Source organism: Lepisosteus oculatus, chromosome 3 (assembly GCF_040954835.1).
Source record: "Lepisosteus oculatus isolate fLepOcu1 chromosome 3, fLepOcu1.hap2, whole genome shotgun sequence".
NCBI classification, from domain to species: Eukaryota; Metazoa; Chordata; class Actinopteri; order Semionotiformes; family Lepisosteidae; genus Lepisosteus; species Lepisosteus oculatus.
Genome location: NC_090698.1, coordinates 43068548 through 43094931, shown reverse-complemented (window position 1 = coordinate 43094931; position 26384 = coordinate 43068548). Strand labels below are relative to the sequence as shown.

Below are 26384 nucleotides of genomic sequence, written 5' to 3'. Positions count from 1 at the left end.
GTTTCTAAAGTTCAGCCTAGTTCTTTACCTCGGAGTTGTAAAAATACTAGTATTGGTTTATAAATCTTATGGAAAAAATCCTCCAAAAATTGATAAATAATATTGTCTTAAGTTTCAGTTGAAATAAATCATATCAGAAGGATAATAAAATTACCTATAAGATGGTTGAAAATAGCAATTGATGACGTGTGAGAAAGAAACGGTATAAGTCTGGTCAACAAAATCACTTTCTGTGTTCTTGTATTTGTGTAACATTCTTGTGAACTACTAAGGGGTTAAGTTCAGTTCAGGAGGTCAGAATATAATACTGCACAATGTCCCTGTGCTGAGTCATTGTATATAAAGTACCAGATGCTTGAGCAGTCATTACTTTTATATAAAAATAATGCTGTTTCATGACATTCTAAGTTATTAAAGCAGACTAGACGTCCTTTCTTTTGGGCTAATCCAGCGACAGCCTGTTTCCAAAGGTCACACACAGCAGACAGTCCCATAAGGGTTGCTCTGTGACCTTCTGCAGTGTGGGCAGCCATTAGCACCATGTGTCCAAGACAAAAGGTGATTTGTAACTGAAAAGTCTAAAATATAAATAAAACCTGTCTTCTGTAGAGTGTGAACTGAATCATGAGACTTGCTCAAAACCAAGTTCTCAAGTATAGCCGAAGTATCAGTCAGCCAGAAATAAAAGGATTTTGCTGGATTTAGCTGTGTGTAAATTGTGGGGGATGGGCGGTTTATTAAAAGGGTGAAGGTCAGTGCTGTTCAGAAGCAATTGAGTTTTCTGACACCTTCAACTCTTTCAATCCTGTTGTTTCTACGTGGAGCTGCAGAACTGTTCCCTTGCTTGTTGCGGGACTTTCAGGCTTTCATGACTTGTACTGCATTTTCAATGGCATTCGTAGATTAAATGTACTGAGCAGCATGGGAAATTTGTGTTTTTAGAAAAATAAAATGCACCAATTTTGGTTATCAATGGATTATCGATTCCACATATTTGGCTTCATTTTGATTAATGAACCATAGAAGATTGCTAATCGCTTATGACAGTGTTGCATAAGAGCTTAACCACGATAATGTTGTGAGAATTGATTGAGCACAGGCGGTGAGGTGATTTAACCTTTATAATGTCAGGTCTGGTGAAATTCAAGGAAGGAAAATGGCGATATTGGTTCCTTTATGTTGGACGTTGAGCTGTGGCTCTCAGTCTGGGATATTCACTTCCAGCAGTTTCTAATTTGCAAAGCCATACATAGTCCATCAGTGACAGAGCACAGTCAGGGAGACGTCATGACTCATGGTCCCCCTGACTCTGATGAGTGTGGTGCTCTGGGTGGAGTGCCCTGTCTCTCTAGAACTCCACCTCTCAAGTATGATGGCACAGCACTACATTGATCAGTCCTGGAGCCTCACTCACTGCCATTCTATTATCAGCGGGATGGTGCATGTTTTCATTGCTGCTCCTGTAACAATGGCTTGAGAGATGAGAATGTAACAGTTATGCCGTGGAAGCCCTGTTCACCAGGGATGAGCCTCACTGAAGTTTTGGTGGGTGGGCTGAGATGATATCAGGTTCTAGGAACTGGAGACCAGAGAACAGGCTTGTTTGCCCAGGCTCTACCAGAGGAAGGGAATGATCCCAGAACACAGCATCTGCTTCCTGGTGGACAACAGCAGCTTGTACCGTTTCTTATGGTGGCCACACATGCTACTAGTGTGTGATTTTCACAATAGACACGCCCTCATGACAGATGTCAGGGGTGTGAGTGATTTACTTATTGCATCTGACTCGGGGGCTATAAGTATCCTTATGCTCCTTGATCTTAGTGCTGCTTTTGATGCAGTAAATGTTTTTGTTACTACTGTAAGTTGCTTGCAACTTAATTTGTCAGTGGTACTGTCTTTGGTTTTGCTCTTATCTGACAGGCACATTTTGTCTTCTTGGTCCTCAAGACCCCAATGGCCCCAGACATTCACGGTGTGCTTCTGGGTTCGGTTTTGGGCCCTTTACTTTTTATATTTATAGGATACTGTACCTCTCTGCCAAGTTACAGTATATACAAACATGGCCTTCAGTTTCACTTCTCTGCAGATGATACTCGGATTTATTTTAAAACTTCTTCCCCCTGTTGTCTCTATCACTTAGTTTGTGAGGCATCAGACTCTGGCTAACATCAAATTCCCTGAAGCTAAATAGTTACAAAACAGAACTTTTACTGGTAGGTAGCAATTCTCAACTGGAAAAACTCAAGGGCTGCACTATAATGGTTGATGGCTTCCCATTTCACGTGTCAGCCAAAGTCAGGAATCTGGGAGTCACACTTGATCCTCTCTTATCTTTTGAGCCTCATGTGCAAATTTTGATTAAGACCATCTTTCACCATGGAAATATTGTCCACATAAAGCAATTTTTACCAGTGTCCGGTGCTAAGTGCCTGATTCATGCATTTATAACATCAAGGCTTTATTTCTCCAAGTCTTTACTCTCTGGGCTCCCTAACTCTGTTCTTAACAAGTTGCAATTTATCCAAAACTCTGCAGCTCAACTACTAAATCACACCAGACCCTGGCAGCACATTGCAGTCTCTACATTGGTTGCTTATAAAGTCATATTCAATATAAGATCTTGTTATGGACTTTCAAGGCTCTACACAATCTGGCTCCATCATACATCTGTGAGCTCCTCCAGGTTTACACTCCCTCCTGTAGGCTCTAGTCAGTTGAGGTTGGTCCTCTGCTCACTGTCCCCTGGGTTAAATCGAGGACTTTTGGAGACTGTGCCTTTTCTGTCGCTGTTCCAGTGTTATGGAATGACCTTTCTTTAGGTTCAAACTTCTTTGACTCTCTTATAATCCAAACTCAAAACTTAACTTTTTTCCTAGGTCTGTCTGATTGCCTTACATCTGTAAAAACCTGTATGCTCCTGTTAATTTTGTTCTTCTTTTATCTTTTATTGTACTTTCCTTGTCCCTTTTCTCTGTTCACTATGTACATCGACCTTGGGTTTGGAAAGGCCCTTTATAAATAAAAGTTTTATTATCAGATGTTAATCAGTAAAACAAATTTATTATTAATCCTGTCTAACAGAATTATAGTACACTGCTGCAAGTGCTAATGATTTCCTTGAAAATATTGTAAATTTATTGCAGTTCAATTTCATTTTTTTTCATGTTCAGTATACAGTATGTGTCACATTACATTTCCCAGGTAGTTTCCAGTTGGTGCCGTGTTAGTTATAAACCCCTTTGAAAAAAATTACAAGACCGGATACATTTAAGAGAGTTGTACCAGGTGACTGAATGTACAGAAAGACTCAAGGGAAGTTGCAAGGAAAAGATTAGATCTCTTATCTACATTTCTCTCACATCTACATTCCTGTGTTCCCAACCCCTAAATACTGGAATTGAATAATTGGTGATTGTTTTTAAATGAATATATTTAGTTATTGCAGTCATTTCCATTAAACATTCCTTTCTTGTCATGCTGACTGTATTTCATGTTAGCAACATATATACTGTATGTAGTCTCTTTTTTGGCCAATTTAGTTCTAAGGCGTTTTTTCTTCTCCCACTTTAATTCATCCTCATATAAGACCCAGGTATACTGTAACTACTGTATATACAGTATTTAAACAGCAAAGCAATGATAGCCAAAGTTTGCACAAAGTTCTCAGTTTTTGCTGAATACAGATGCAGCAGTGCCTTGTAATTAAAGTCCTTGGAAATGACTCCTACTGACTTAAACCCGTAAGAAGATGAGCACATGCCGATGTTAAGAATCATTTGGTGAAATGTTATTAAAATCAGTCTTGTTTCTGTGTGGCCTTTTATTTGGATTCTACTGAATGCTGTGTTCCTTTTTTTATCTTTTCAGCTATTGTTGATGATGAGAGGCTCACAGCAGAGGAAATGGATGAAAGAAGGCGGCAAAACATTGCGTATGAATATTTGTGTCACCTAGAGGAAGCTAAACAGTAAGTTGTAGAGGAACCTGATTAGCGGAAATATCTATTGCTGTAAACTCTGCCATTATATGCTGGGTAAGGGTTTCCCAGAATCAGATTTCTCTTAAGCTTCTTTTCAGTAACGGGTGCTCCTCTATCAAATCCTCTGTCAAAGCAGAATTTATACTGTAGTCATTTTTAATTCATTTTCACAGAAGTTCTAATTATTAAAAGTTGTTTTTTTGCAGTGGTCATAGTTTGTTTTACAACATGTGATTCTTTACTCTTCAGTGCTGACTGTATCTGATGTTCTTCTAAGAAATATAAGACGTTTTGTACACGTACACCAGTCTAAGCAGGAAGTGAGAGGATGTTATACAAGTTGAATCATTGATATAATTTTAAATAGCAAAACCTTGCTTTGAAACCACAGTTTGGTTTGCACAGAACATACAGCTGAGAACTGCATGGTATCCATATGTGCTGTCTGGGTACTATGTGGTAGCTCTAGGTACCTAGCTAAAGAAAATCTAATATTTACTGACCTAGTTTGTGCTGTAATGCTGAATCGGAGTACCAGAGTTTCTTAATTCTTTTGTTTTAAAGCCTGTCCTCCAGATATACTGTAAGAGTTTTCTTCAGATGAAAACCCTTTTCTGGTCTTCGTAAGGGTAAAAGTGTGCTGCTGTACTCTTTTTTTTTTCACATTGCTCCAGCAAATGCCCTGCTTTATAAATGGGTCTCCAGGCTCATGAGCCCCATTCTGAATTAACTTACCTGGTAATAAATAAAGAAAAAAATCCTGGAGAGACCTGTAAATTTCCTTTTTACTATGTTTTGGACAATCATTGCATGAAGGTTTTCCTTTTCAAATAAGATTGAATAAATACCTGCTGTATTTGGGAACAGCTGCTCCCTCTGTACAGCTCTCGTTCAGTCTCTGGGGGGGAAAAAGGGATTTGCTCTGCTCTATAAATTAAATGGCTTGAGCAGTATGTAGTGCAATAAATGTCAATAATGTTATTAACTTATTAGTAGAGATTTTGTAGCATATAAAAACATCAATACAATATACCTTAGAATAAAACTACTTTGATATACTGTATTAATTTGTGAAATCATGCGCTTAAAGATAGATTGTGCTGTTATACGGCTGTGTCTACAAACCCTCATTATGACTGAGTCTAGGAATGTCAAACTCGGGGCCCAGGGGCCGAATACAGTTCCCTAATTGTTTTAATGTGACCCTTGTGAGAATGATTTATCATAAAATAATTTGGCCTGTGGCTACGGGAAATTGTATATGAAAACTGTAAATCCTTTTACAATTATAACAGAAAGAAGCACAGAGTATTTTCAGCACTCTTCTAAAAAGCATCTGTCACAGAAAATTGCCCCCAAAAGACAATTGACCAGGAGGGATTCAGGAAAATGTGGAATTGGGCATATTTTTTTGTTGAACAGAGAGAACAAACTACATGCCTCATTTGTATGGATGGTTTGAAAGTAATGAAAGAACAGTACTGTGCAATAAAAGACTAAATAAAATGAAAAATGAGTGAATCAAAATGGTTTCGTATTTCAGCAAAACATTTTCAGAAGAGCAAAAACTGAAAGCAATGTTGCAGGTGAATTATTTGAATAAATTTTAGACTTCAGAGTCTTTCACTGATTGAAAGATCTCTATGGGTAAAGGCACAGAAGTAATGTGTCCAGGGAAAAAGCAAGTTTTTGCACATTTTTTGCAAGTCTCATGAAATATAGTCATTAAGAGTGAAGAAGGTAATGCCAATCTTAAAGAAAACCTGACTGAAAATGCGAATGGTTTCATTTCATTCTCACTTGCTGTTGCCCAATTATCTGTTTTTATCTGGGGAGTAAATTTGGGCTAAAAGCTGCAATGCAGTGCAATAGTAATATAGGTGGGTAGCAGCATCAGCATGTGTTAGCTGCAAAGGAACAACTAATAGGTTTATTCCATGCTGAAAAAAAGAAGAAAGAGAACACAACGTTTCGGCCGTGGAGACTGAAATGACACCTGAAGAAGGCTCAGTTGTGTTCTCTTTCTTCTTTTTTTCAGCATGGAATGCAATGCAATGCAGTGCAAAGCTACAGCACACCCCTATGAAAAAGACTATTTGACAAAGATGACAGAAAAGTTTAATATTCCTGGAAGCAGAATGGATAATCAAGAAGTGAATAATTACAACTAGACCAGTACACAGGCCCGGCAAGCCAAGGCTTACTTACAGTGTGTGAAATGTGCCAGAAATCCATATTTTATGATGAAAGTTTTAATTATAGATGTGGCCAGCATGAGTGAGAAACAGATTTGCTACATTTAACATTATTCAGCAAATTCATTTAAATCGGATTGCATTTTCTTGCAAAAAAAAAAAGGCTACTCCTTTATTAAGATTTCAGAAAACTTTGCAGTTTTTTTCTCTTTTTTTCATTTGGCCATTTTCCATTGCAAGTGTGGAGAGAGCACTGCAGGTTTTTAAGAGGTTGTCTTGTTGCTGTTTACATAATAAATGGTATGTTTTTACTAGTGGAAGACAGGATTCTGGAGAGGACATGGCCTACATCTGGAACACCACACAAAACTATCCTGTTTTGATTTATACTTCATCTGTTTTCTTCTTAGTAAAATGCCCTGTTCTTTGTTACCAACCCTAAGTGATATTTAGATTAGAAAAGTAAATACAAAGGCAAAGTGCAAAGTGAATTTGTGTTTTATCCAATAAATACTCTTTAAAGGAGTAGGCTACAGTTTTGTTTCTCATTGTAGTACACTTACATCCAAGAACCTCTTCAAGGTTATAAATGTCCTTGCCATAAAATGATGTTGGTTAGTTGCTGAGTCTTTGTTGTGTTGGGTTTTAGACCTTCTTGTCATCATTGAAGTTCCGAACCTGGAGGTACAGTAATTGTCTAGCCCACCTGTGTAGATCTTTTGCTACAGTAGGTAATTTATACCTGTGTTTAATAGTGCCATATTCTCATATACAGTGCCTTTAGCTACTTAAAACCTAATGTACTCCATATATAGACTTTCTAAATACAACCAGCACAGCATTGGCTATGGTAGTGCAGAAATTCTGTCTTGATCTAGCCCTGAGGTATTCATAGAAGCAGGAAAACAAACTGAGAGCTACATACAGTACAAACCTTAGACATTCAGGAAAAGAGTAAGAGTAAATCTCCAAAGTATACAGTGTCAGTTAATAGGAATGTAAACATTTAGTGTTGTGGAAATAACACTAAAAATGTAATTGGTTCAGGTACAGTGTATTCTGATGTTCATAGAGATGCCTTATAAACTGTATGAACCTGTTTCCGAAGTAGAAACCAAAGTGTGTTAGAAAAGGAGATGCTGATAACGAAATTGTCCAAGCACCAAGAGCCAGACATGGTGGCAGTTTTAATGTGCTGTCTCTCTCTTTTGGATGGAAACTTGGATGTTTTTTCCAGAGCAGCAACAGGTAAGACATAACTAGTGACAGAAATTATGTGATTTTTGTTGCTTATTAAACATAAGTTGACCTTTTAGTGTAAAAGTTATTTTAGAGTCAGTCTTGGAGATGCAAAAAAGTTCAAGCTCACAACAGAGAACTCGAACATCAGACTTGTAGTCAGCCGAAACTGTAGAGTTCTGGTTTCTTTTTACCCACCAATTTAAATAAATTCAAAGTTGTTCGCTTCACAGAATTAATGCCTACAGCTCATAAAGAGTTCTAAGTAAATATTTGCTTTTTGTTCTACAATAGAAGGGAAATTAATGCACACTGTACCAATTTTCTTGTGGTTTTATGATGTTTTTCCATTATTATATTATTAATTAAAAGTTAGTTTTGCATATTTCATGCAGGAAAAACAATGTAATGCCTGCATTATGATCACAGCTAAATAACTTTCCACATATTCCCTCATGCCCTTTTGTTTTCACCCTGGTGCTCATTCAGAGGTAGACTGAAAGTTTTATACATTGGACTTGCTGAAGCTATATCCATTCTGGTTAATTTGGCTATAAAGTCTATCAAGGACTTTTGGAATGAAACTGCTTTTGATGTACAGTATAGTCTGTTTAACTTGGCATCTACAGGAAACACCAATAGAGAACTTCAGCTTAAATCAGATGAATTTCAAACTTTGTTTAGGTATTTCAGTCATCTGGTACTGAAGACAAATTACTAGTTTTTGTTTACAAAAAAACATTTTATAAACTGCATTGCTGAGAATCGTCTCAGTGAAAGACAAATGAGTGGACCATTTAGTAAGCTGCTTTGATGTAAACACCGGGCTGTGCTCATTGTCTTTCTTCGCTTGCAGCAGTGGCTGCGTTAAACGATATCTTGAGTAGGAAACTACATTTTAAACAAGACTGTGACATCTGGATCCTTCCCACAGCACAGTAGGTTATTCTGGAATAGATATTATCGCCTTTGCTTGTTTTTCTCAGTAGTGCTAATTAGAAACAATGAAAAGATGCTGGCTCATATTTAACTGAATTATAGTTTCATCCTGACACAACAAGCATTTAGAAATGAAAAAAAAGGGAGGCAAACCAAATGAAGATCTTTTGTGATTTTCTGCTGTGTGCCCTCTCTCTCTAGGATGCTGTGCAGTTTTTTCAATGGCTTTGTTTTCTTACAAAGAGATACAATTCTTTTGGTGAAAAGAGAATGAACAGAAGCTACTGTAATTAATACAATTCTATTTATTTTTCCTTGAAGGTGCTGTTTTCTGTAGATCTGGCATTTCCAAACCCGCTACTTGAGACCTTCAGTTCATAGGATTTACAGTATAGGCAATTATTAAATAATTCATTTCTAAATACCTGGAACTATTTAATCGGGGTCAATTTAAGATTATTTCATGAATTAATTCAGCAGTTACTTTGTGTGGAAATTTAGTCCTCGGGGACTAAGGAATTGTTACTTGTATTCAACACTTGTTACATTTATAACAAGTGCATCCAGTCTTTAGAAAAAGGTCATTTAAGGTGACCTTTGAGACCTTCTGACCTGGAGCTCTCCAGGAACAGGATTGTATATACCACTACTTTTATATATATATAACTTTTCATTTAACTTTTAACCCTTTTTTAGTAAGAGCGTTGTGTTCTAATACTGAATTTTGAATTATTAACTAAACTGTTTACACCGTGCAATACAGTAGGAGAGACAAAGGGTCATTGAAGCGCATGTATTATCTCAAGCTCTTTGCATATCTGATCTGGAAATCAAATAGAGTTAAATATAGATAAACAAATATGCTCAGCATTTTTTTTCATTCTGATGTTTATGTTTTAATAATGTCTTGCACACGTCTTCCCGGGTTTTTTAATACTGTATACTGTACCTTAATTTCTACTTGGTTCATTCACTGCCAGGTCATACTGTATTATAACTTCCTGTTTGCTTGTACAACTAAAGACCTCAGTGGTTTACTTACAAGTAGTATCCCAGAAAATGTAATGTCAAATTCTTGCAATTTACATTCCTGGAATATGTTTTTAGTGTTTTCTGTCCTTCTCTCAGGTATAGACATTGTATTGCAGTTTTTGTTTAAAATGAGAAAAGGTGATGCTGAACCCACAAGCATATATAATAGATGTCTTACATCAGCTGTAATTTTGTGTTCTGCTTTACATCAGCAGTTTTTAGTATCCTGTCAACTAACAATTCACCCAGTTCTGTAATGTAACTGCATTTTATTTAAATTTGTGTTCTTCACTTAAATAAACAGAACTTAACTGTGTTATTTAACATGCTTGTATGATATTTCTGAAACCTTTCTGAAAGAGCTTTGACAACTTATGTTATAGCAATAAACGTGTATATTGTACTGTATGTTTTGTCTATATTCTTTGTATCTGAAAATGGAATGACTTCAGAAGTCTTCTGAGGTTAATTTAAATGTTAACATTATGGAGACTGAAAGCACACAAGGATCTTATAACATTTACTGATGGTCCTGTACAACATCTTCCATGAAAGTTTAAGAGGTCACCTGCATAATTTTTTTACAAAGTTTTCAGAATTCTGAGTACAGTAGTTACTGTATTAGTAGATATAATGAGATAAGAGAGCCACCTGGGAAGTGAGATGATGATAACATTTCTTGTTTTTTGTATTTTCATTTGTATGACACAACAGATATTAGAGTGTTTTGTTGGCTCAATTTGAGAGTTTATTATTTTCTCAGTCCTTCAGTTCCTGATATTTGAAAACTTCATCAAGAAATAATAGTGTCTAAAGGGGGGCTTCCATTAGTCATTCATATTCTAAAATATAATGTTTAAAATAATTTATAATTTTAGTTTTATGCTAAAGTATTGTGCTGGTCCAGGCTTAGCTTAGGTTTGAGTAATTAAGACCATGACATTGACTTTAACAAAGGGGACAGTGTATTTTTTCATTGTTTTTCTGTTTTTTTATTTAATATGAGAAATGTAAATACACTGTGCCTGCCAACTAACAAATCATTGAAAGATTTACTCTAGTTTGCCGTGCTTAGTCAAACCAATTCTGGGAGAACCACAACTTATTTCCATACAGAAAAGAGAAATAGTCACTGCAAAAAAAAAAATAACTGATGGGAAATCCCACCTTTTCTACTGCCGTAATGTATATATTCTTATAAAACATGGAAGTGAAAGATAACTATAAAGAACAATGTACAGCTAATTGGCTTTCTTTCTCCTCATTAAACCCTTTTGTCCCACAGGGACAAAGATCTTAGGAGGCACAATGGAGATGATCATGTGAATGCTCACTACAGAGAACATTTAGCTATTTTCCCATTTGAAATAATTATTGTATACCATAAGAATGATCAGCGTTTTTTTGTCACTTGAGGTGCTTTGTAACTCAGTATTGACAATACTTTCAGGGTCCTCAGCTTAAAAAAAGAAAAGTGAATTCTGTGCATGTTGAAGGTCAGCTGAAATTGCAAAAAATAAAACAGTGAGGTTCTGCATTAAACTCTGCAGGAACAAACAAAAGCAGCTCAAATCAAGACAGAAAATGGGACGAAGGTGTTGCTTTCGCTACAAAATGGGGAAAATGGCACCCGTGGCACATTTTGAAGATTGTCAACTGGAAGCAATTTGCTGCTCCCACATTTGCAATCAAAAACCATCTTTAAGAAAGTTTTTTAGTTCTGTGCAATATTTTCCCCCTCCTTACTATTGCAGGAACAGTAGAATATACAGGTTTTGTGAGATGTATGTGATAATGCAGAGTTAAGCAGTTCTTAAAACATTGAGCTGTATGGAGTTATTGCAGTTTCTATTCTCATTAAAATGTACCACACCACTTGTAAGCGGCTGATGTAAGGGACTTGTGTGTATGTGATGCGAATGTTTGTTTCTGGCCTCCTCCAGGGTGCTCTTAGTATTTTTGGGCCAGAGGGAATAAACCTAAGTATCTATAGGCAAGCTCTTCCACTGGGAAACACAGTAGCTAATAATACAGTATGTTGTAAAATATTTAATAGGCACTTTTGGAAATTGGAATTTCCAATAGAATTGATTAATAATTTATCTATATTAATCAAATGTAGTAGGATTCATATTATGCATGGATCTAATTTCAGTAATTAATTAATTAACAATTTTCCTCTTGAGTGGAAAATATCCTGCACTTTTCAGTTTACTAGTTAGTGCCATTTTAAAGACTGTTGTGTTCTTGACTGTTCTTATTTCAACATATAAAAAAGGTCAACGAAAAAATTAAGAATGTTCATGTTTTTCACATTTTAGTGATACCAAGATTTTACCCATCTGGTCTTTATTATGGATTTTTGCAATGAAGTTGGAATGAACTTCTTGAATTTTCCGCTTCAGAACTGACTTCACCTTTTCTGTGTCCGTGTAGTCATCCATGCACAGTATCCTTACCAAATTCATTTATTAAAATAAATAAAAAACATATACCTGATTTGGAACAAGTAATAGGTTTATTCCATGCTGAAAAAAAGAAGCATGGAATAAACCTATTACTTGTTCCTTTGCAGCCTACGCATGCTGATGCAGCTACCCACCTGAACATATACCTGATTTGTCAAGCAAACTTCCCAAAATCTAATCCAATCCATGCAGTAAGCTTACTCTTGCCTGTAGGGATGCAGTTTTCATTGAATGTTATTTGGAGAGCTTTTAAAATGTTGCTGTACATCAGTATTTTTCAGCTGTCTGTGTCATGTATAATGTAGCCTGACTGAATGTGTGGACAAACGCCTTTGCAAGAGGAAGCGTGGTTCTTAGGAACCTTGAAATCATGTCTTAACTTTTCTCAGTTTCACCCCTTGACCACATTCTGTTTTAGTTACTCAGATAAGATTAATAAGTTTTCTTAACATTAAACATTAGAACCCCTCACTAGCTATGGAGCTGTTAAACTCCCTATAAAAGCAGTGATACACCCTCAAGGGGTTAATCATTTGCTATGTGGGTGTGAATTGAAGAATTTGTAAGAATTCTTCTGTAATTTGTTCCTTAATGTCTAAACCGCATTGTTCGTTAAGCAGTCCTCATTTTATGTAGTTTTTATTTCTTTCAGGAAGGTCATGCTTTAGCTTGACATTTGGAGAAGTTCTAAATTTTATTTGTAGTCCTCTCTTCCTTGTGGGGCCAAATTACGCCTTTTGCAGTGTGAAAATATAGCACAAATATCACAAGCGCTGTTAGTGGCAGAGCAGAGAAGCAAAGTCTCATTACAAGAATCCTCAGTAGAGATTTAAGAGTTTCACATTGGTGGTTATTAAGCCTATACAGTACATGTCTGAATAGACTTATTCTTGATTGTTTTGGCAGGTTTCAGTAGTGAGTACAGAACACAACAATCAAGCAGCAGTCACAGAAGATACAAAAGTATTGGTTGTTTCTGGGCATTTTAAAAATATTTGTGATAGAAGGGCATTTAAAAAATGTAGAAGAGCTACAATTTAAAGAGTACTATTAAAACCGCTATTATGCTATTATTTTGTTTTTGATGTACTGTACTAGACAGGTGATACACAAGGGAAGTTACCAGATGTTCCTTTTATTAGGGATAAAAAAAATACTGAAATCAAATAGGACTATTATTATAGTTATAGTTAACCTGTTGTAAATGCAGTTTATGTCTTAGTTTCCATTAAGAGACCTACGTGAGTAGATGGTGTTTGAGAATCCATTTGATTTGGTCAGGTGTAATTGTGGTTGATTTATGTATTGCTATGCCAGTGTTTAAAACTGTCGTGCCACTTTTAAGCCACACCTGTTTTTTCACCCTGAATGTTGGGAGAATTAGACTTTGAACCAGTGGCACAAAGCAAACGCATTAAGTACACGTGTCCTTTCAGTTAGCTTACTGCACAATACAAAAAACTGCTTTCTGACCCCACAAGGACATACTAACCCGTGACTTTGACAGAAAAAAACAGGCTTGTGGTTAAAAGTACATTGTGTTTAGGAAAAAAATAGCAAGAGATTTCGTTTATTTCTTAGGCTAATGGCATCTTGAAAATAAGTCATGGTGGCATTTTTAAAACCAAGTGGTTCACAGTCAAGCTGTTTAAATCGTCAGTATGCAGACTTATATTAGCCAGCAGGCATATCACCCTGCAGCTCTCAACTGGCAACCTACTAAAGCTAAGCAGGGTTGAACCTGGTCAGTACCCGGATGGGAGACCTCCTGGGAAGCTAGAGTTGCTGCTGGAAGTGGTGTTAGTGGGACCATTTGGGGGCTCCCACCCTGCTGTCTGTGTGGGTCCTAATGCCCCAGTATAGTGGAGGGGACACAATACTGTAGTGGGCACCATTTTTCAGATGTGGTCATTGAAGATTCCTGGGCATTTCTCGATAAGAGTAGGGAATTATCCCGGTGTCCGAGCCCCCTCTGCCTTTACCATGGCCTCCAAATTGTCCCCATGTATGGTTGGTTTGCACTTGCCCTGTGATTGACTGGCGCCCTGTCCAGGGTGTACTGTACCTCGCCTTGCTGGGTAGGCTCCAACTTCCCATGACACCGAATGGTATAAATACAATGCTCTGCAAAATTCCAAGTCAGATAATTGAAGACCAGTTATTTAATTTACCTGCCCGTAATGCTAAATACTGTATTTTCCTATAGTCATATGCATCTTCTGATTCACTTTCTTAATATCCTTTTTATAAACTGAATACTATAATAATACAGCAGTGGGGACTCCCCACCACCACCAATGCGCAGTATCCACCTGGATAATACAGAAGCAGCCATAGTGCGCCAGTATGTTCACCACACACCAGCTATTAGTAAGGAAGAGAACAGAGTGATGAACCCAGTTCACAGATGGGGATTATTAGGAGGCCAAGATTGGTGCTATATGCTAAATGACTGCAGTGCTTGATTGAAGTGTGCAGTTCAAGATCTTTTCTGGGTTGTGTGGAGTGTAGGTTCTTTAAATAAAATCATTTGGCTGCTATGGCTTTGTGAATCAAAAAGTGGACTGAGTTGTTTGCTCTGCCTGTTGAGGTTTGTTCCTCATATTTGCACATCCCGGAGAGTATAAGCAGGTAAATAATACTCAGAATTTTGACTGCCATGGTGAGATCCACAGGCTACTTGGGGATGAATAGAATTTCTTCTCTGGTTCTTTTGATGGTTTTCACCACCATCAATGTTATGCCTCTATCAAAACCAGCATGTCACCAGACTCATGTCCCTTTACTGTTAAGCCTTTACTGAGGGAAACAACAAAAGGCACTCAATCTGGCTTGTAGAAGTTTCTCAACCTGGCTATTGAGTCAGTCATAGTTCACTCTTATCCCAGTTACTAATGTATTGCCACAAGGAGGCTCAACAGGAGTCTTTAGTGAGGGAGAGGCTATGTACTGTAAAGGGCAGACTATGCACAAGGCTGTGCCCCTGTTTGCCACAGGGAAAAGCCAGCTGCGGCAGACCCTTCCCACCACCGTGTGACATTGCAACACTCTTAATTATTTGTCGTTCTTACAATGTGATTCCATATAGTATAGTTTATCTTCAGCTAGGTTGTGCAAAGCATCTGTGGCACTTGAGAAGACTTGTTTGTATATGTTACCTACAGCTTCAACAATTGCGGGAAATAAGGTTAGATAAATAAACAGTGTTGTTAGTTTAATGTGGTCATTATGATACAGCACATCAACAGTTGACTTTATTTGAAACTTCTGTAAGGTGCAGTCCCTCTATCAGCACTTAAGACCAGCTCAAGATTCTGAGCATTTTTGTGATAGCCAGCCGTTTTCCTGTTACACATTACTGGTTTTGGTTTGTTCATAATAATGCCACGAAGATTAGCTCTAGTGGGATCTTACGTTTTTATAAGGTGCTATTTTCTCATTTATATAAATGTATAGCTCTTTGCACGCATTTTTGTAAACCAAATGTTTATTTCAGCTCTTTCAGCTTTAGCATTTTATGTTCGATCTGCACATTTTAAAGGCTATACTGTATTAGAGTGCTGTCTGTGAGGAGGTTTTGTCCATCCCAGTTAATTATTACTGGATTGAAAAAGCACATTCCTCGATGGAAGATAAAAGAACATAACTGGTCTTGATTTGTTTAAAACTACATAACCTTCTTAACCCAGGTACTGTATTTAGAATACAAATGACATTTAAATTTCAAAATGTAATGTTTTGTTAACTACTGTATAATCTTCTTTTAAGATTCCTCATGAGCAGCTGAAAGTTGACTATCGTCATCACAGCAGTGCAGCCCTGTGGTATCCAAGCTGCTCTTGGCTCTTAATTTCTCCTTATTCAGTTTTAAATAACTGCCCTCTGTGAAGCCTCTCTTCCCCACACAGTGCCGAGATAAATAGTTGCCATGGTATCTGTGCAGTTAGAGGGTTCTAAGGTGACGCAAACCTGGACTTTCCAGCAAAGTCTAAGAAGGCTGGCTTAGTGAAACAGTCACTCATTATTGTTCCTGCAAGGTGCACATGTTCAGAATGCAGAGTAATGAAAGCAGAGCAGGACCTGGGAAACTGCAGTCTTTGATAGGAGTGGAATTAATTTCAGTTGTATAATTTGTGCTACAGTAAGGTGTGAAATAATGTTAGTTTAATTCTATGAAATTGGGTATGCATGGCGTTTACTGTATGTATTTTAGTTTAGGTACTAAGCAGTTGAGCATTTAAACCTTGAACAGCAAACCAAATCAACATCAGACTTCAGCTGAATTATTTTGTATACATAACACAAAGCTCTATGAAAAATAGAACTTTTGCAGATGTGGATCTGGGCTTTTAAGCTTTATTTAACCCCCACTGCATTTGGTAGTACATTGTCCTTGACATTTGTTCATGTAAAATGAGACCTGGCATCGTCTTTCATCACAGCATTCTGTATATCATTAACACATGGTGGAATTCCATGAGGCGTTGTGCATAAATCCAACAGGTTTTATAGGTAACCATTGATTCAATATTTCTCAAAAACTTGGAACAGTTGACTTTGGCAGGTTATTTGTTAAATTACTTTAAAAAACAAAAAATGGGTTTCTTGTCATTGAATTGATTATGTGCTGCAGAACTCTAACGTTTCCAGTCTTCAAAAACAGGGTACTTGGAAAACATTGGATCTCGGAGCAGAATGTGGAGACCCCTGTATTAGACCATATGAACAGAACCAATCCACTGATTAATACATTATTTGTGCTTTATCTTCCTGAGGATGAGGCATAATATATGCCTTCCTTATTTGCATGTAGCAATACTACTAGTAGTATTGGCAAAGTAATACTGTTGAATTGCTGAACTGGTGCTTTCTTTAAAAGTGATACATAGCTGGTTTTGTTGCATACAATTTGTGCTACTGGTTTGCTGGAGTGATATTGATTTTAGTTTAGTGTATAGCAACAGTGTTTCCACTGCAAATCTAAACTCAGAGGAGTCCAGTCCCTAGTCACCCCTCCACATTGCTACACATTGCGATTCCTGCATGAAATCTGCACACTGCTGATGTAGGCAAGAGCCCTTTGTCTGTTTTTTGCAATGGTCATTACCAGTAATGTCTAATGACTGGAATGACTAATGAATAATTCCCAGAAACAAATGTGGATTTTTCCCCCCATTTTTTTCTCCAACCTAATGCTGTAAAATTGTGAACAGCTTATGAAAGCCTAATACTTATTGTCAAGTTGGGTAAAGTACAGTATGTCTGGGTGTAGTGCATACTTGCTTTCATTTCTTGAAAAAAAAAATAGTCCGTTTTCCTTGTGGTGCAGTATGGGTGTTTGATAGATTTCACATTATAGTTTGTGGCATGGCATTCCATACTACCATTTGAAGACTACATCACATTGAACTGCTGAATTTCCCAACTTCACTTTAAGAAAGCTGTCTAATCTCCACTATTGAGGATAAATTCAATTGCAGGATTCTCATATTTCCTTTAGAAGAAAAAGCCTATCAGGTTATTGAGTCCCAGTATAAAGCCTTTATTATACTAGAGCTGAGAGTTACAGGTACAGTACAGTAGTCGCCAAGATTCATCTTGAGAGTGACTATACTCATTTTGCAAGACTGTCGAATCCAGACAAGGACATTTTGAGCTGATCGTTAGCCATGAAATCAAGATGTAATGTAAAAGGTGAATTGAAAACATTGACATTTTAGTTAGAGGAAGATTATGATTCAAGGAAGGGAAGGTTACAACGAGAGAGGCGGACAGATGGAACTCAAATAGGTCCATGCATAGCGTCGGTATCGTTGACCCTTAAGTCAGATTAATTTTTCCTGCTGAGTTCTGCGTTATCAGATTGGTTGTCTCAATTATGAAGGGTCTTTTCTTGTATTTAACATGGGGTAATAGCTAAATGTGTCCAGAGCACGCAAGAAACTGGGTTAGGATGGGTGTACGTTTGACCAATCAGACTAGTTGGGCAGATTCCTTCTTTCTGCTAGTGATTTTCCATTATATCCCCTAATGTATCCCCAAAGTTGGATAGTCTAAACAAGTTGAAGCTGAAAGGTGTTACCAATTTGATTCAATTACACCCCAATATTAGCTCTGACACTACACTTCAGTATCTCATCCCCAGCCAAATCCAGCAGTGTTGGCTGAAAATAAATTATACAAGGTCTGTGCTAAATCTGACAAAACACTGTTTTAAACAGTATCAGTGAGATATTTTGTGATTTCAGTGCATGCAAACAAATAGCACACGTGAGACAGGTGAATTTAACATGTTCAAAATATTTGTCAGATGTTTCACTTCTAAGTTATCTTCTAAGATTTTTCTCTTTTGAAACGAAAAGCTCTAATAAGGTTAACATCAACCATATAGCCAACAAAAATAGAAATGATAGCAAACGTTTGTTCCACTTCATTGATCTTTGCTAGGTTATATTTCTCACCTTAGTATTTTCTTGATCTTTAACTGACACTTCATGGCCATATTGCAGACATACTGTATTTCACTATAGCTTGGCCAGAATGCCCAGCTTAGCTAGAATAGAGAAAAGCTACTGGAAACAAGGTATTATTCTCTAAACATCTCAAAGAAATTGAACCCTTCTTATTGTATAAAGAGCCAGCCTTCATGATAGTTACAACATATGCTCACCACACGAAGTGAGGATAACATACTTTAGGAAATTGATAAGAATCTGTAAATGCTCTCTTCACTGTCGGACCAGTACAACATTGGTTGTATTTCTTTTTAGTTTATTATTTTAAAATTTATTTAAACATAAATATTAGCTTTGGTGTGTTATGTGTAATTTAACACAGGTCAGCCATGGTTTCAGCCAAAGTGGTACTGAGTGAAACTGGCATCTACAGGTCCTGCCTACTTGGTTGTTATAGAACCTGTGGCACTGTTAACCCCAACTCCCTGACCAAGATCAACTCTGGGCTTGCTCAGTGTAGCCTCTCTAAAATTTTTTCGTAGCTGAATTTGTTGAAATAATCTCAGTTCTTTGCTGAAAGGAGCCCCTGCTGGCATATAATGCTCACCACATTGAAGTGCTACGCTAACAATCATTTTTAAAATGATTAAAAATAAGCCTTTTCTTGGACACACCTTGAAACATTTTGATTGCTTCATAGAGGTCCACTGTGGCATTGTACAGAATTGCTGTGTTCTTTATTAATTCCACGCCACAGCATACTCTGGCGCATTACCAAACTTTAGGTCTTCAGCCGTGTAAGTTCACCCGATGATCTACAATCTTCCTCTTCATTCTCACTGTGCATCAAGCCTTTCGTCTAAAACACGTTTATGCTGTAATGTTCTATTTACCTTCTGTAAGCCTCCCCCTAATTTAAAATTAAAATGGACTATAACAAATCTCCGACTAGAAACCGTAATGTAATTAAAAGTATTTCGGTTGCACTACCCCTTAACACCAGCATAGATCTTCATGGGATTTACAATGCAAATACTTTGTGGGGGAGAAACTGGTTTATGAATTATTCGTTTTTTCTTGTTGAATTTGAATATTAAAAACAAATGTGTCGGTTTCGTTGCCTGTCAGTTGTTGTGTTTAGCACAGAGTCATAAAAACAACCTTTTATGTTTTAATTTAGACTTGTTTGGGTAAAAGGAGTGTTATAAGATGGATTGTCTTAGATGAATTTAAATGTTTGGTCTTGATCTTGGGCAGCATTGTGGTTAGCATTGCTGCCTCACAGCGTTGAGGCCCTGGGTTCAATTCTGGACCCGGTGTGCTATCTACAGGCATATGGAGTTAGTACTGTACTGTACATTCACCCTGTATAAGCATGGGTTTGTGTGCCCTGTGATGAACTTGTGTCCCAGACTAGAGTGTATCCTGCCTTGTGGCCTTTGCTTGCCAGGTTAGGCTCTGGCTCACCTGTGGCTCTGTACTGGATAAAGCGCTTAGAAAATGGCTGGATGGATTAATCTTTTCTTCAGCCTGAGTTAGTCATCTGTCAGCTCAATACCGTTTTCTGTGGCAGGGATCTACCTGCTACTTGACACCTTTGCTGTTGCCATCAACTGTTAGATTCCCTTTCCTTACTTCTGGTTCATTCCTATTCTACTTCCTACAACTGTCTGCTGTTTATCTTCTTTTCCAGCTGTTTCCTGATAAAACTAAACAAAGCCTTTATTGTACCCGTTTGTCTTGTCCTTTGTAGTCTCTTCCTGAAGCAGTGATTTTGTGCACATTTGTAACTTGCACTGCTGCCTGATGCACTTTTGTTGTAACTAGTTTAAAATATTGATATCTTTGTTTGGCAAAGATGATGGATAAAATGTGACAGCAGAAGTGTATTAAGTATCCACGTGGAAAGACATGCTTTCTGCCTGCTACAGTGTTGCATATTAACACTCCCTGAAGGATGGGAAAAAATTGAAGGTCATTTTCTTCTTTGTCTTGCATAATCAGCACTATTTAAAGCTTCTTAGAGAACTTAAGCTGAACACTCAGTCCATGTGGAGCAGGAAAAGATAATTGATAAACTGAACTGATGGGAATGGAGATCAGAATTAGGACTGTGAATGTATGGCTAGGGCAGCCAGTGACGGTTTATTTCCAGTATCATTTACATGCTTAATATTGGTCCTACCTGTTAACATTAGTTTGCTGTTTTCTTTCGATAAATGCTCCTTGCTTTTTAGAAAGTTTACAGTACTTATATCTTCTAGTCCTACCAGTGCTCAGGTTTGTAAGCATTGTTTGGGATATACTTCTTAACGTAAAACTATGCTCCTCAGACTTTTAACTTTAAGTAACATGAAACTGCCTTCTCTTTGAGAGAGATTTTTTTTCTCTGAGGTGTAGTCAAGTTGTGTGAATAGGGAGTAGGATTGTATTGAGTATTTTGGTTTAAGACAGTCATTTCTACTGTTTACATTAACGCTGTGAAAGGAGGGTCCTTGAATTTAGTTATTTAGACAAAAATGTGCTGATGTAGTATAGACCTGGGTTATGGTGGTTTGGCGGATGGGAGATTTAATTAAACATCTTTTGGAATTCAATCTGACTGTAAAGCAATTAGAATAATGAGTGGGGGGAGCCCATCTCTAATTGTACACTGTTGTCAGAATTAATTAGAAACCTCCCTTGCGATGCTGTAATCAAGGAGATTAAATGCTGAATCCTGTGCATTCTGGGACTTTGGTCTGTAATCTTTGTTCATTATTTTAAAATGTTTTTGTGTGCATTTCTTTACATTTTTTAGTCTTAGGTCTTCTGTTACTGTGTAGTAGCTGGAGACAAACTTTTAAGTTGTATTTTAGAATGGATGAGTGGGGAGAAGCAGCCTTGAAAGATACAAGTTAAGATGTTTTCTCCAAGACTCTGCAAGTATGGTGAACAGGAAGTATCCATGTTTTGTACAGAATTTCATAGTAACTAAGGAAAGCTGTGATGGACTACCGTGTCTTAAATTAGTTGCAGTATTAAGATCTTATACTCAGCCTTCTAACACCTTGTTAAGGGGATCAGTTTAGCTACTGGACGCAATCTGCTTAATTTAGAAGCATTATTAACATACTGTATATGGGTTGTAGATCCTCTGAAAAATGTTAGAAAATGAGGCTCCTCTTCAACATCTATAGAGGCATTAGATGTTGCAGGATGAGAATATATTGCTGAGTAAAGTTGATGTATTTTTTAATAATGTTCTGTATCTCTGTGTTATAGGCCAATGGCATTGTGCTGCAGTGTAAAAAAAACAGCTATTGTTCAAAGCATTTATAAGGGCCCATCGTTTAGACATGGGGCTAAACAACCAAATGTTTTCTGGCTGAGTGTTTCATAAGTATGCAGTAGTTGTGCACTTCGAGCACTTCTAAAGGACCTTTTATATTGAGCACACATTCTCCTGAGGTACTTTTGATATTTACAAAATTAGTGAGAATTTGCTACTTTATAATTTGCTACTTTGGAATGCATTTCCAATTATAGGGAAAATTTTCTCTACTGTATGGGTGACATACAAACTAGTACAATTTTACCACCTTAACTAAAATGATTCAAAGAGATTTTACTGTTGTGTTATCGTGTGATAAATTGAAAAAAATAAGAATTTATCAGCAGGATATCATTTTTTTAAAGAGAATTTGATTTGAAGAGAGAATTTTATTTTGATATTCCTGATTCAGTGTACTTAAGCATGGTTGGACATTTTCAATACCTTGTCAGTTACAAAACTATTATGCAGCAAGATTTCTGCACAAAACATTTGTGTAATAGCCTGTTAAATGATTATTACTCTTAGATGTAAACCATTCTTCTGTAATATGGTCTCCTTTTATGCTGTGAGAACTTCTGACCCGTGCTCACATGACCGTACGAATTCTAATTCTTGTGGTTGTGATAGACGGCATTTTATGTATTCAACAGTTAATTCCCCAGTATCCACATTTTATGGTCTAGCAGAAGTGAAACGTGTTTGCTCACACTCAAGGGAGCCTGAGCAGTGCATTCTCAGTCAGTGATGTACAGCACATACCGCTCATCATGTCTGTCTGGGGCTCACAGATGGCCAATTTTACTTCGACCAGCTTCTTTCATCAAAATAGTTCAGACTCTGAAAAGAATCCTTAAGAAAGTATATGCAGGTAGCATTTCCATTTTTTTTAATACTAGTATAAAATGTCAGGACCATCTCCTTTTTTAAAATCTGTCTAATTTTAGTGAGATGACAACCTATGAAATCCATTTTTGACTGTCATGCCTTTCTTCCATGCAAATCCCATTTCTGTAGAATTAAATTGAATTCTACTCCTTTTAGTGCAGAACTTTCCTTGTGATGCTCAGTTTACATTAAAATTTAATTTGTCTTGTCAAGTACATATTGCAATCTATATTTGGACTTAAAATTGTCAAATTGCTATCGGAAATTATTGATAAATTGGGGGAAAAAAGTCTGTGTACAGTGTCTCCTTTAGTAGTACTGTATTTGTGTTATTTTTCTTCTGTGGGTTTTTTAAATTTCATTTTCTCAAAGGTTCTGCATGTCATTTTAATACCTACTGAAGAATCCAAAACAGAAAATGGAGTCCATCAAAACGCAAGATGTTAAATTTCTCAGTCTTTCCCCCCCTTTTGAAATCCTTTTGCAGTGCCTGCGATGCCTGTGTCCACTCTTTTCACAGTGGGTAATTGTCTTCTTTTTTCTTCACACACACAAAGGGTGCCTTGAGGAGTCTGGCATTTCTTAGCAAGATAAATGTGTTGTCTGCAGACAGTCACATTTGCAGTAATTGTCTCGGTTTAAGTAAGGTTCTAGCATTTTATACTCCACAGTTCAAATAGTTGCATTTTGATTCTGGTCTTGGCAATGGCATTGTGCATGCTATTGTCCAGATTTAAAGGGGAATAACAAAACATGTTGTTTAACATTAGATATAGATTCCATGAAGTTTAAATGTTTTGTAAATTGATTCATGCCATGTGGAGAACAATACTATATTTTTTGTTTCAGAAAAGTAGTGATCAAGTAAAGTTCCTGAAGTTAAAACCAGCCTTTTGTATTCTTGTACTTTGTAAATCCTGTTTAATGTTGGGTTGCTTCTTAAACCGAAGAAGCCACTTTTGAACTTGTTGTATGCTGTGATGGGATATAATGCTATACTGTATTAATATGAGACAATTAAGATATGGTCACTGGCTGTCATTCCCTTGTTTTCATTTTTTCATCAGATCAGGAAGGCGTGAATGGTCTGGATGTTATACTTTTTATTCAGTCCCACAGGGCCTCTCTTCGCTAACCTGTCTCTATAGTACACGTAATAAGTACAGGTCCTTAGGTCTTCCAGCTTGTACCGTCAACAAATCAAGTACATTTCTTGCAATTGTTTTGTTCATTAAAGTAAAATCTTGAAATGTTGTAAAGTTATAAATAAATCTTTACTGCTAGCACAGTAATTCATAATTCATAGTTAGAGTGGGTTATTTATTGAAGGTGTGAGTAAAGGGAGTTGCTGTACTTTAAGGATAAAAAAAGTCTTAAATCTTGACATAATTTAATGGAGCATGTGTGTAAAAGTATTGAATTAAGAAAGTTTTACTGATTTATCTTGATTCTTCAGAAACAACTTCTTGCTTGTTGTCCTTTCATTCTGCTTTAGCTGTCAGTTGCTATGGATTCCACCAGTCTGGTATACCGGAGACTGGCGGTAGATTTAAGTGTTTGATATGTGGATTGCCAAGGTCTGTCTTTTTTGCCAACAGTGACTGAAACAAGTTTGTCAGAGCTTGTTGCGTTATTGCACAGCTGGAAAGTAATTTGATCTTGAGCAGCTTAGATACTTGTATTTCAGTATCTCTGCTCGACTTCCATCTAGACATACATTTTTAAGCCAGTCTGTTGTTCCAAGACATACCAGGTAAACATACCACACTAATACAAGATATTACATGAAATAAATTCTAGAGTGTTTAATAAAAGAGAAATGGCTGAGTACAAGTCTTCGGAATAATGTGTCACAGTAATGTAGAGGACTAATATTGCAGTTCAACTAGAACCAACTAAAACTCTCACACGTTTTATTTTATGAAAAACTTTTCCATTGTCTTCATCAAATTTCAAGTTCAATGCTTTATTGCCATTACAACCAGTTTGTTGGAATTTGATTTGGTGAGCCCATTCAATTAAAGACACACAATACAAATATACAGCATAAAGGCAATAATAGAATGCATCCACCGAACACGTTTACACACCATCCTAAATCCACAGCAGCAATAAAATAAATAAAAGTGAGATAACTAACAGTGGGGAGATGCATTAAATCTAGTCTGTCATATTTAAACACACATACTGTACAGAGAACTTGGTAAACAAAAAACAAAGAGAAATTACCGTTTCACCCTGGGCAGTGCCATCTTCATTGCTGCTGTATGTGTTCCATGATGTATTTTGTTTCAAAGCAGAATTCAAGCAAAGCAATTACAAATTCTTAGCCTGAATGAAATAGGGTTTTGTGATTGTCTGTAATGTTGTATTACATGTAACTTTGGGGCTCTTAACATGCCTGATATTGGGTGCCATGCTGTATAAGCAGTGTCCAATTGATTATACGAAAAAGTCTGCAGAGCTAAAAGTTAATGGGTTTCTTTGAAAATTCATTTTACATGCCCTGTCATCCAAAAGGGGAGTATGTGTCTGTTAAAATTAGTGTGAATGGATTAAGAGTCTGTTAAAAAGCCGAAGGAGACTTTGAAATGTTGCATGAAAATTTTAGTTCAACTAAAAGTCAGTGAACTGAAACACCCATGGAACTGTATTTCAATAATATACTGTAAATAGTAGAACCAAGAGTATGAGCTGTCACCCATTTTTATTTAAACCCTTATCTTAAATGTTGTTTCCACTTCTCCATTGATATCGTTTATATGGAACATTATACAGTAGCTAAGCATTCTTATTAGGCTGGAGTTTAATGAGTAACTTGTTTCTGGTTTCCAGAAATGTGTAACCAGAGAAAAGGGGATGGAATTTGTAAGGGAACGATCATTAATGTCATTGTTAAAGACTGTGATTGTGAGGAACATCTTAGGAAGCTTTTGTAGTAATTAATCTCGTTGGTTCAATATTTCACTGCTTGGATAATTTTCAATAAGGAATATAAAGATTTTTGTAAGCAATATTTTATTGCTTTTTCTTTCAAGTTAATTTTATTAGCTTTCCATGAAGGCTTGCAGTGTAAATTTGGGAGAATGGATTTTTCAGCCTTGATTGATCAACCTCTGTGACATCGTATTCTGTGCTGGAGTGTATTAAGGTGCTATAGTAAGCTGCTGTCTTTGTAGTCCAGGATTTCTTAATATGTTTTTTTTTAATACAGCTGTAAAATACAGATGATTTCCACCATGTGTGCAGTTCCTCAGTCTGTTAATCCTCTAGACCACACTATTCTCAATTGGAATTTGGTCTGAACTTTTTTTTTTTCATTTTTAGCTGAAGTTTGCAGAAAACAAACCCAACAGCCTACTTCAGGTACCTCGCAAAACTATTCACTCCCATCCAATGACTTCTAATTTTGTTGAATTACAAATGATTAATCCAATGAGAAACATTCACTAGAAAACTGTACCGTACTTTGGTTGGGGTTTTCTGGATTTAGACTAGATGCACAGTTGTAGAGTATATTCCAACTATTATAATTTACCCACTCATGCCACTTCATACTGGGTTAAAATTATAATTTTAGCACCTTTTGAATGAATAGGGCGAATTGTTGATTTGAACAACAGATCTAAATTATATGATTGTGGGATAATATAAATTGCAAAAACAGTGGTTTGCAAAAACAGTTTTAGCATGACCATAAACACAGAAATTAAGACTTCCACCTTCACATGCACTCTTTGTTTGTAATAACAATTTTAAGTTTTGTATCAGTTTCCAAATGTTTAATAAATAAGTGCTGAGTGCAATCATTTCTGTCTCTTTTCTTAATAACATAAAATAATTGGCTTCTGCGTCCTCTTCTGATGTTTGGAG

The 26384-nt window shown here is 36.7% G+C and overlaps 1 protein-coding gene across 2 annotated transcripts in view; it reads left to right on the top strand.

Annotated features, from left to right (window-relative positions):
* iqgap2 (IQ motif containing GTPase activating protein 2) overlaps positions 1–26384 on the top strand; it is a 112745-nt gene that overhangs the window by 14423 nt on the left and 71938 nt on the right. For both annotated transcript variants that reach the window (XM_069187186.1, XM_069187187.1), the window contains exon 2: positions 3871–3970. In XM_069187186.1, the coding sequence (XP_069043287.1) occupies positions 3871–3970 (100 nt within the window). The remainder of the gene's footprint in view (positions 1–3870; positions 3971–26384) is intronic.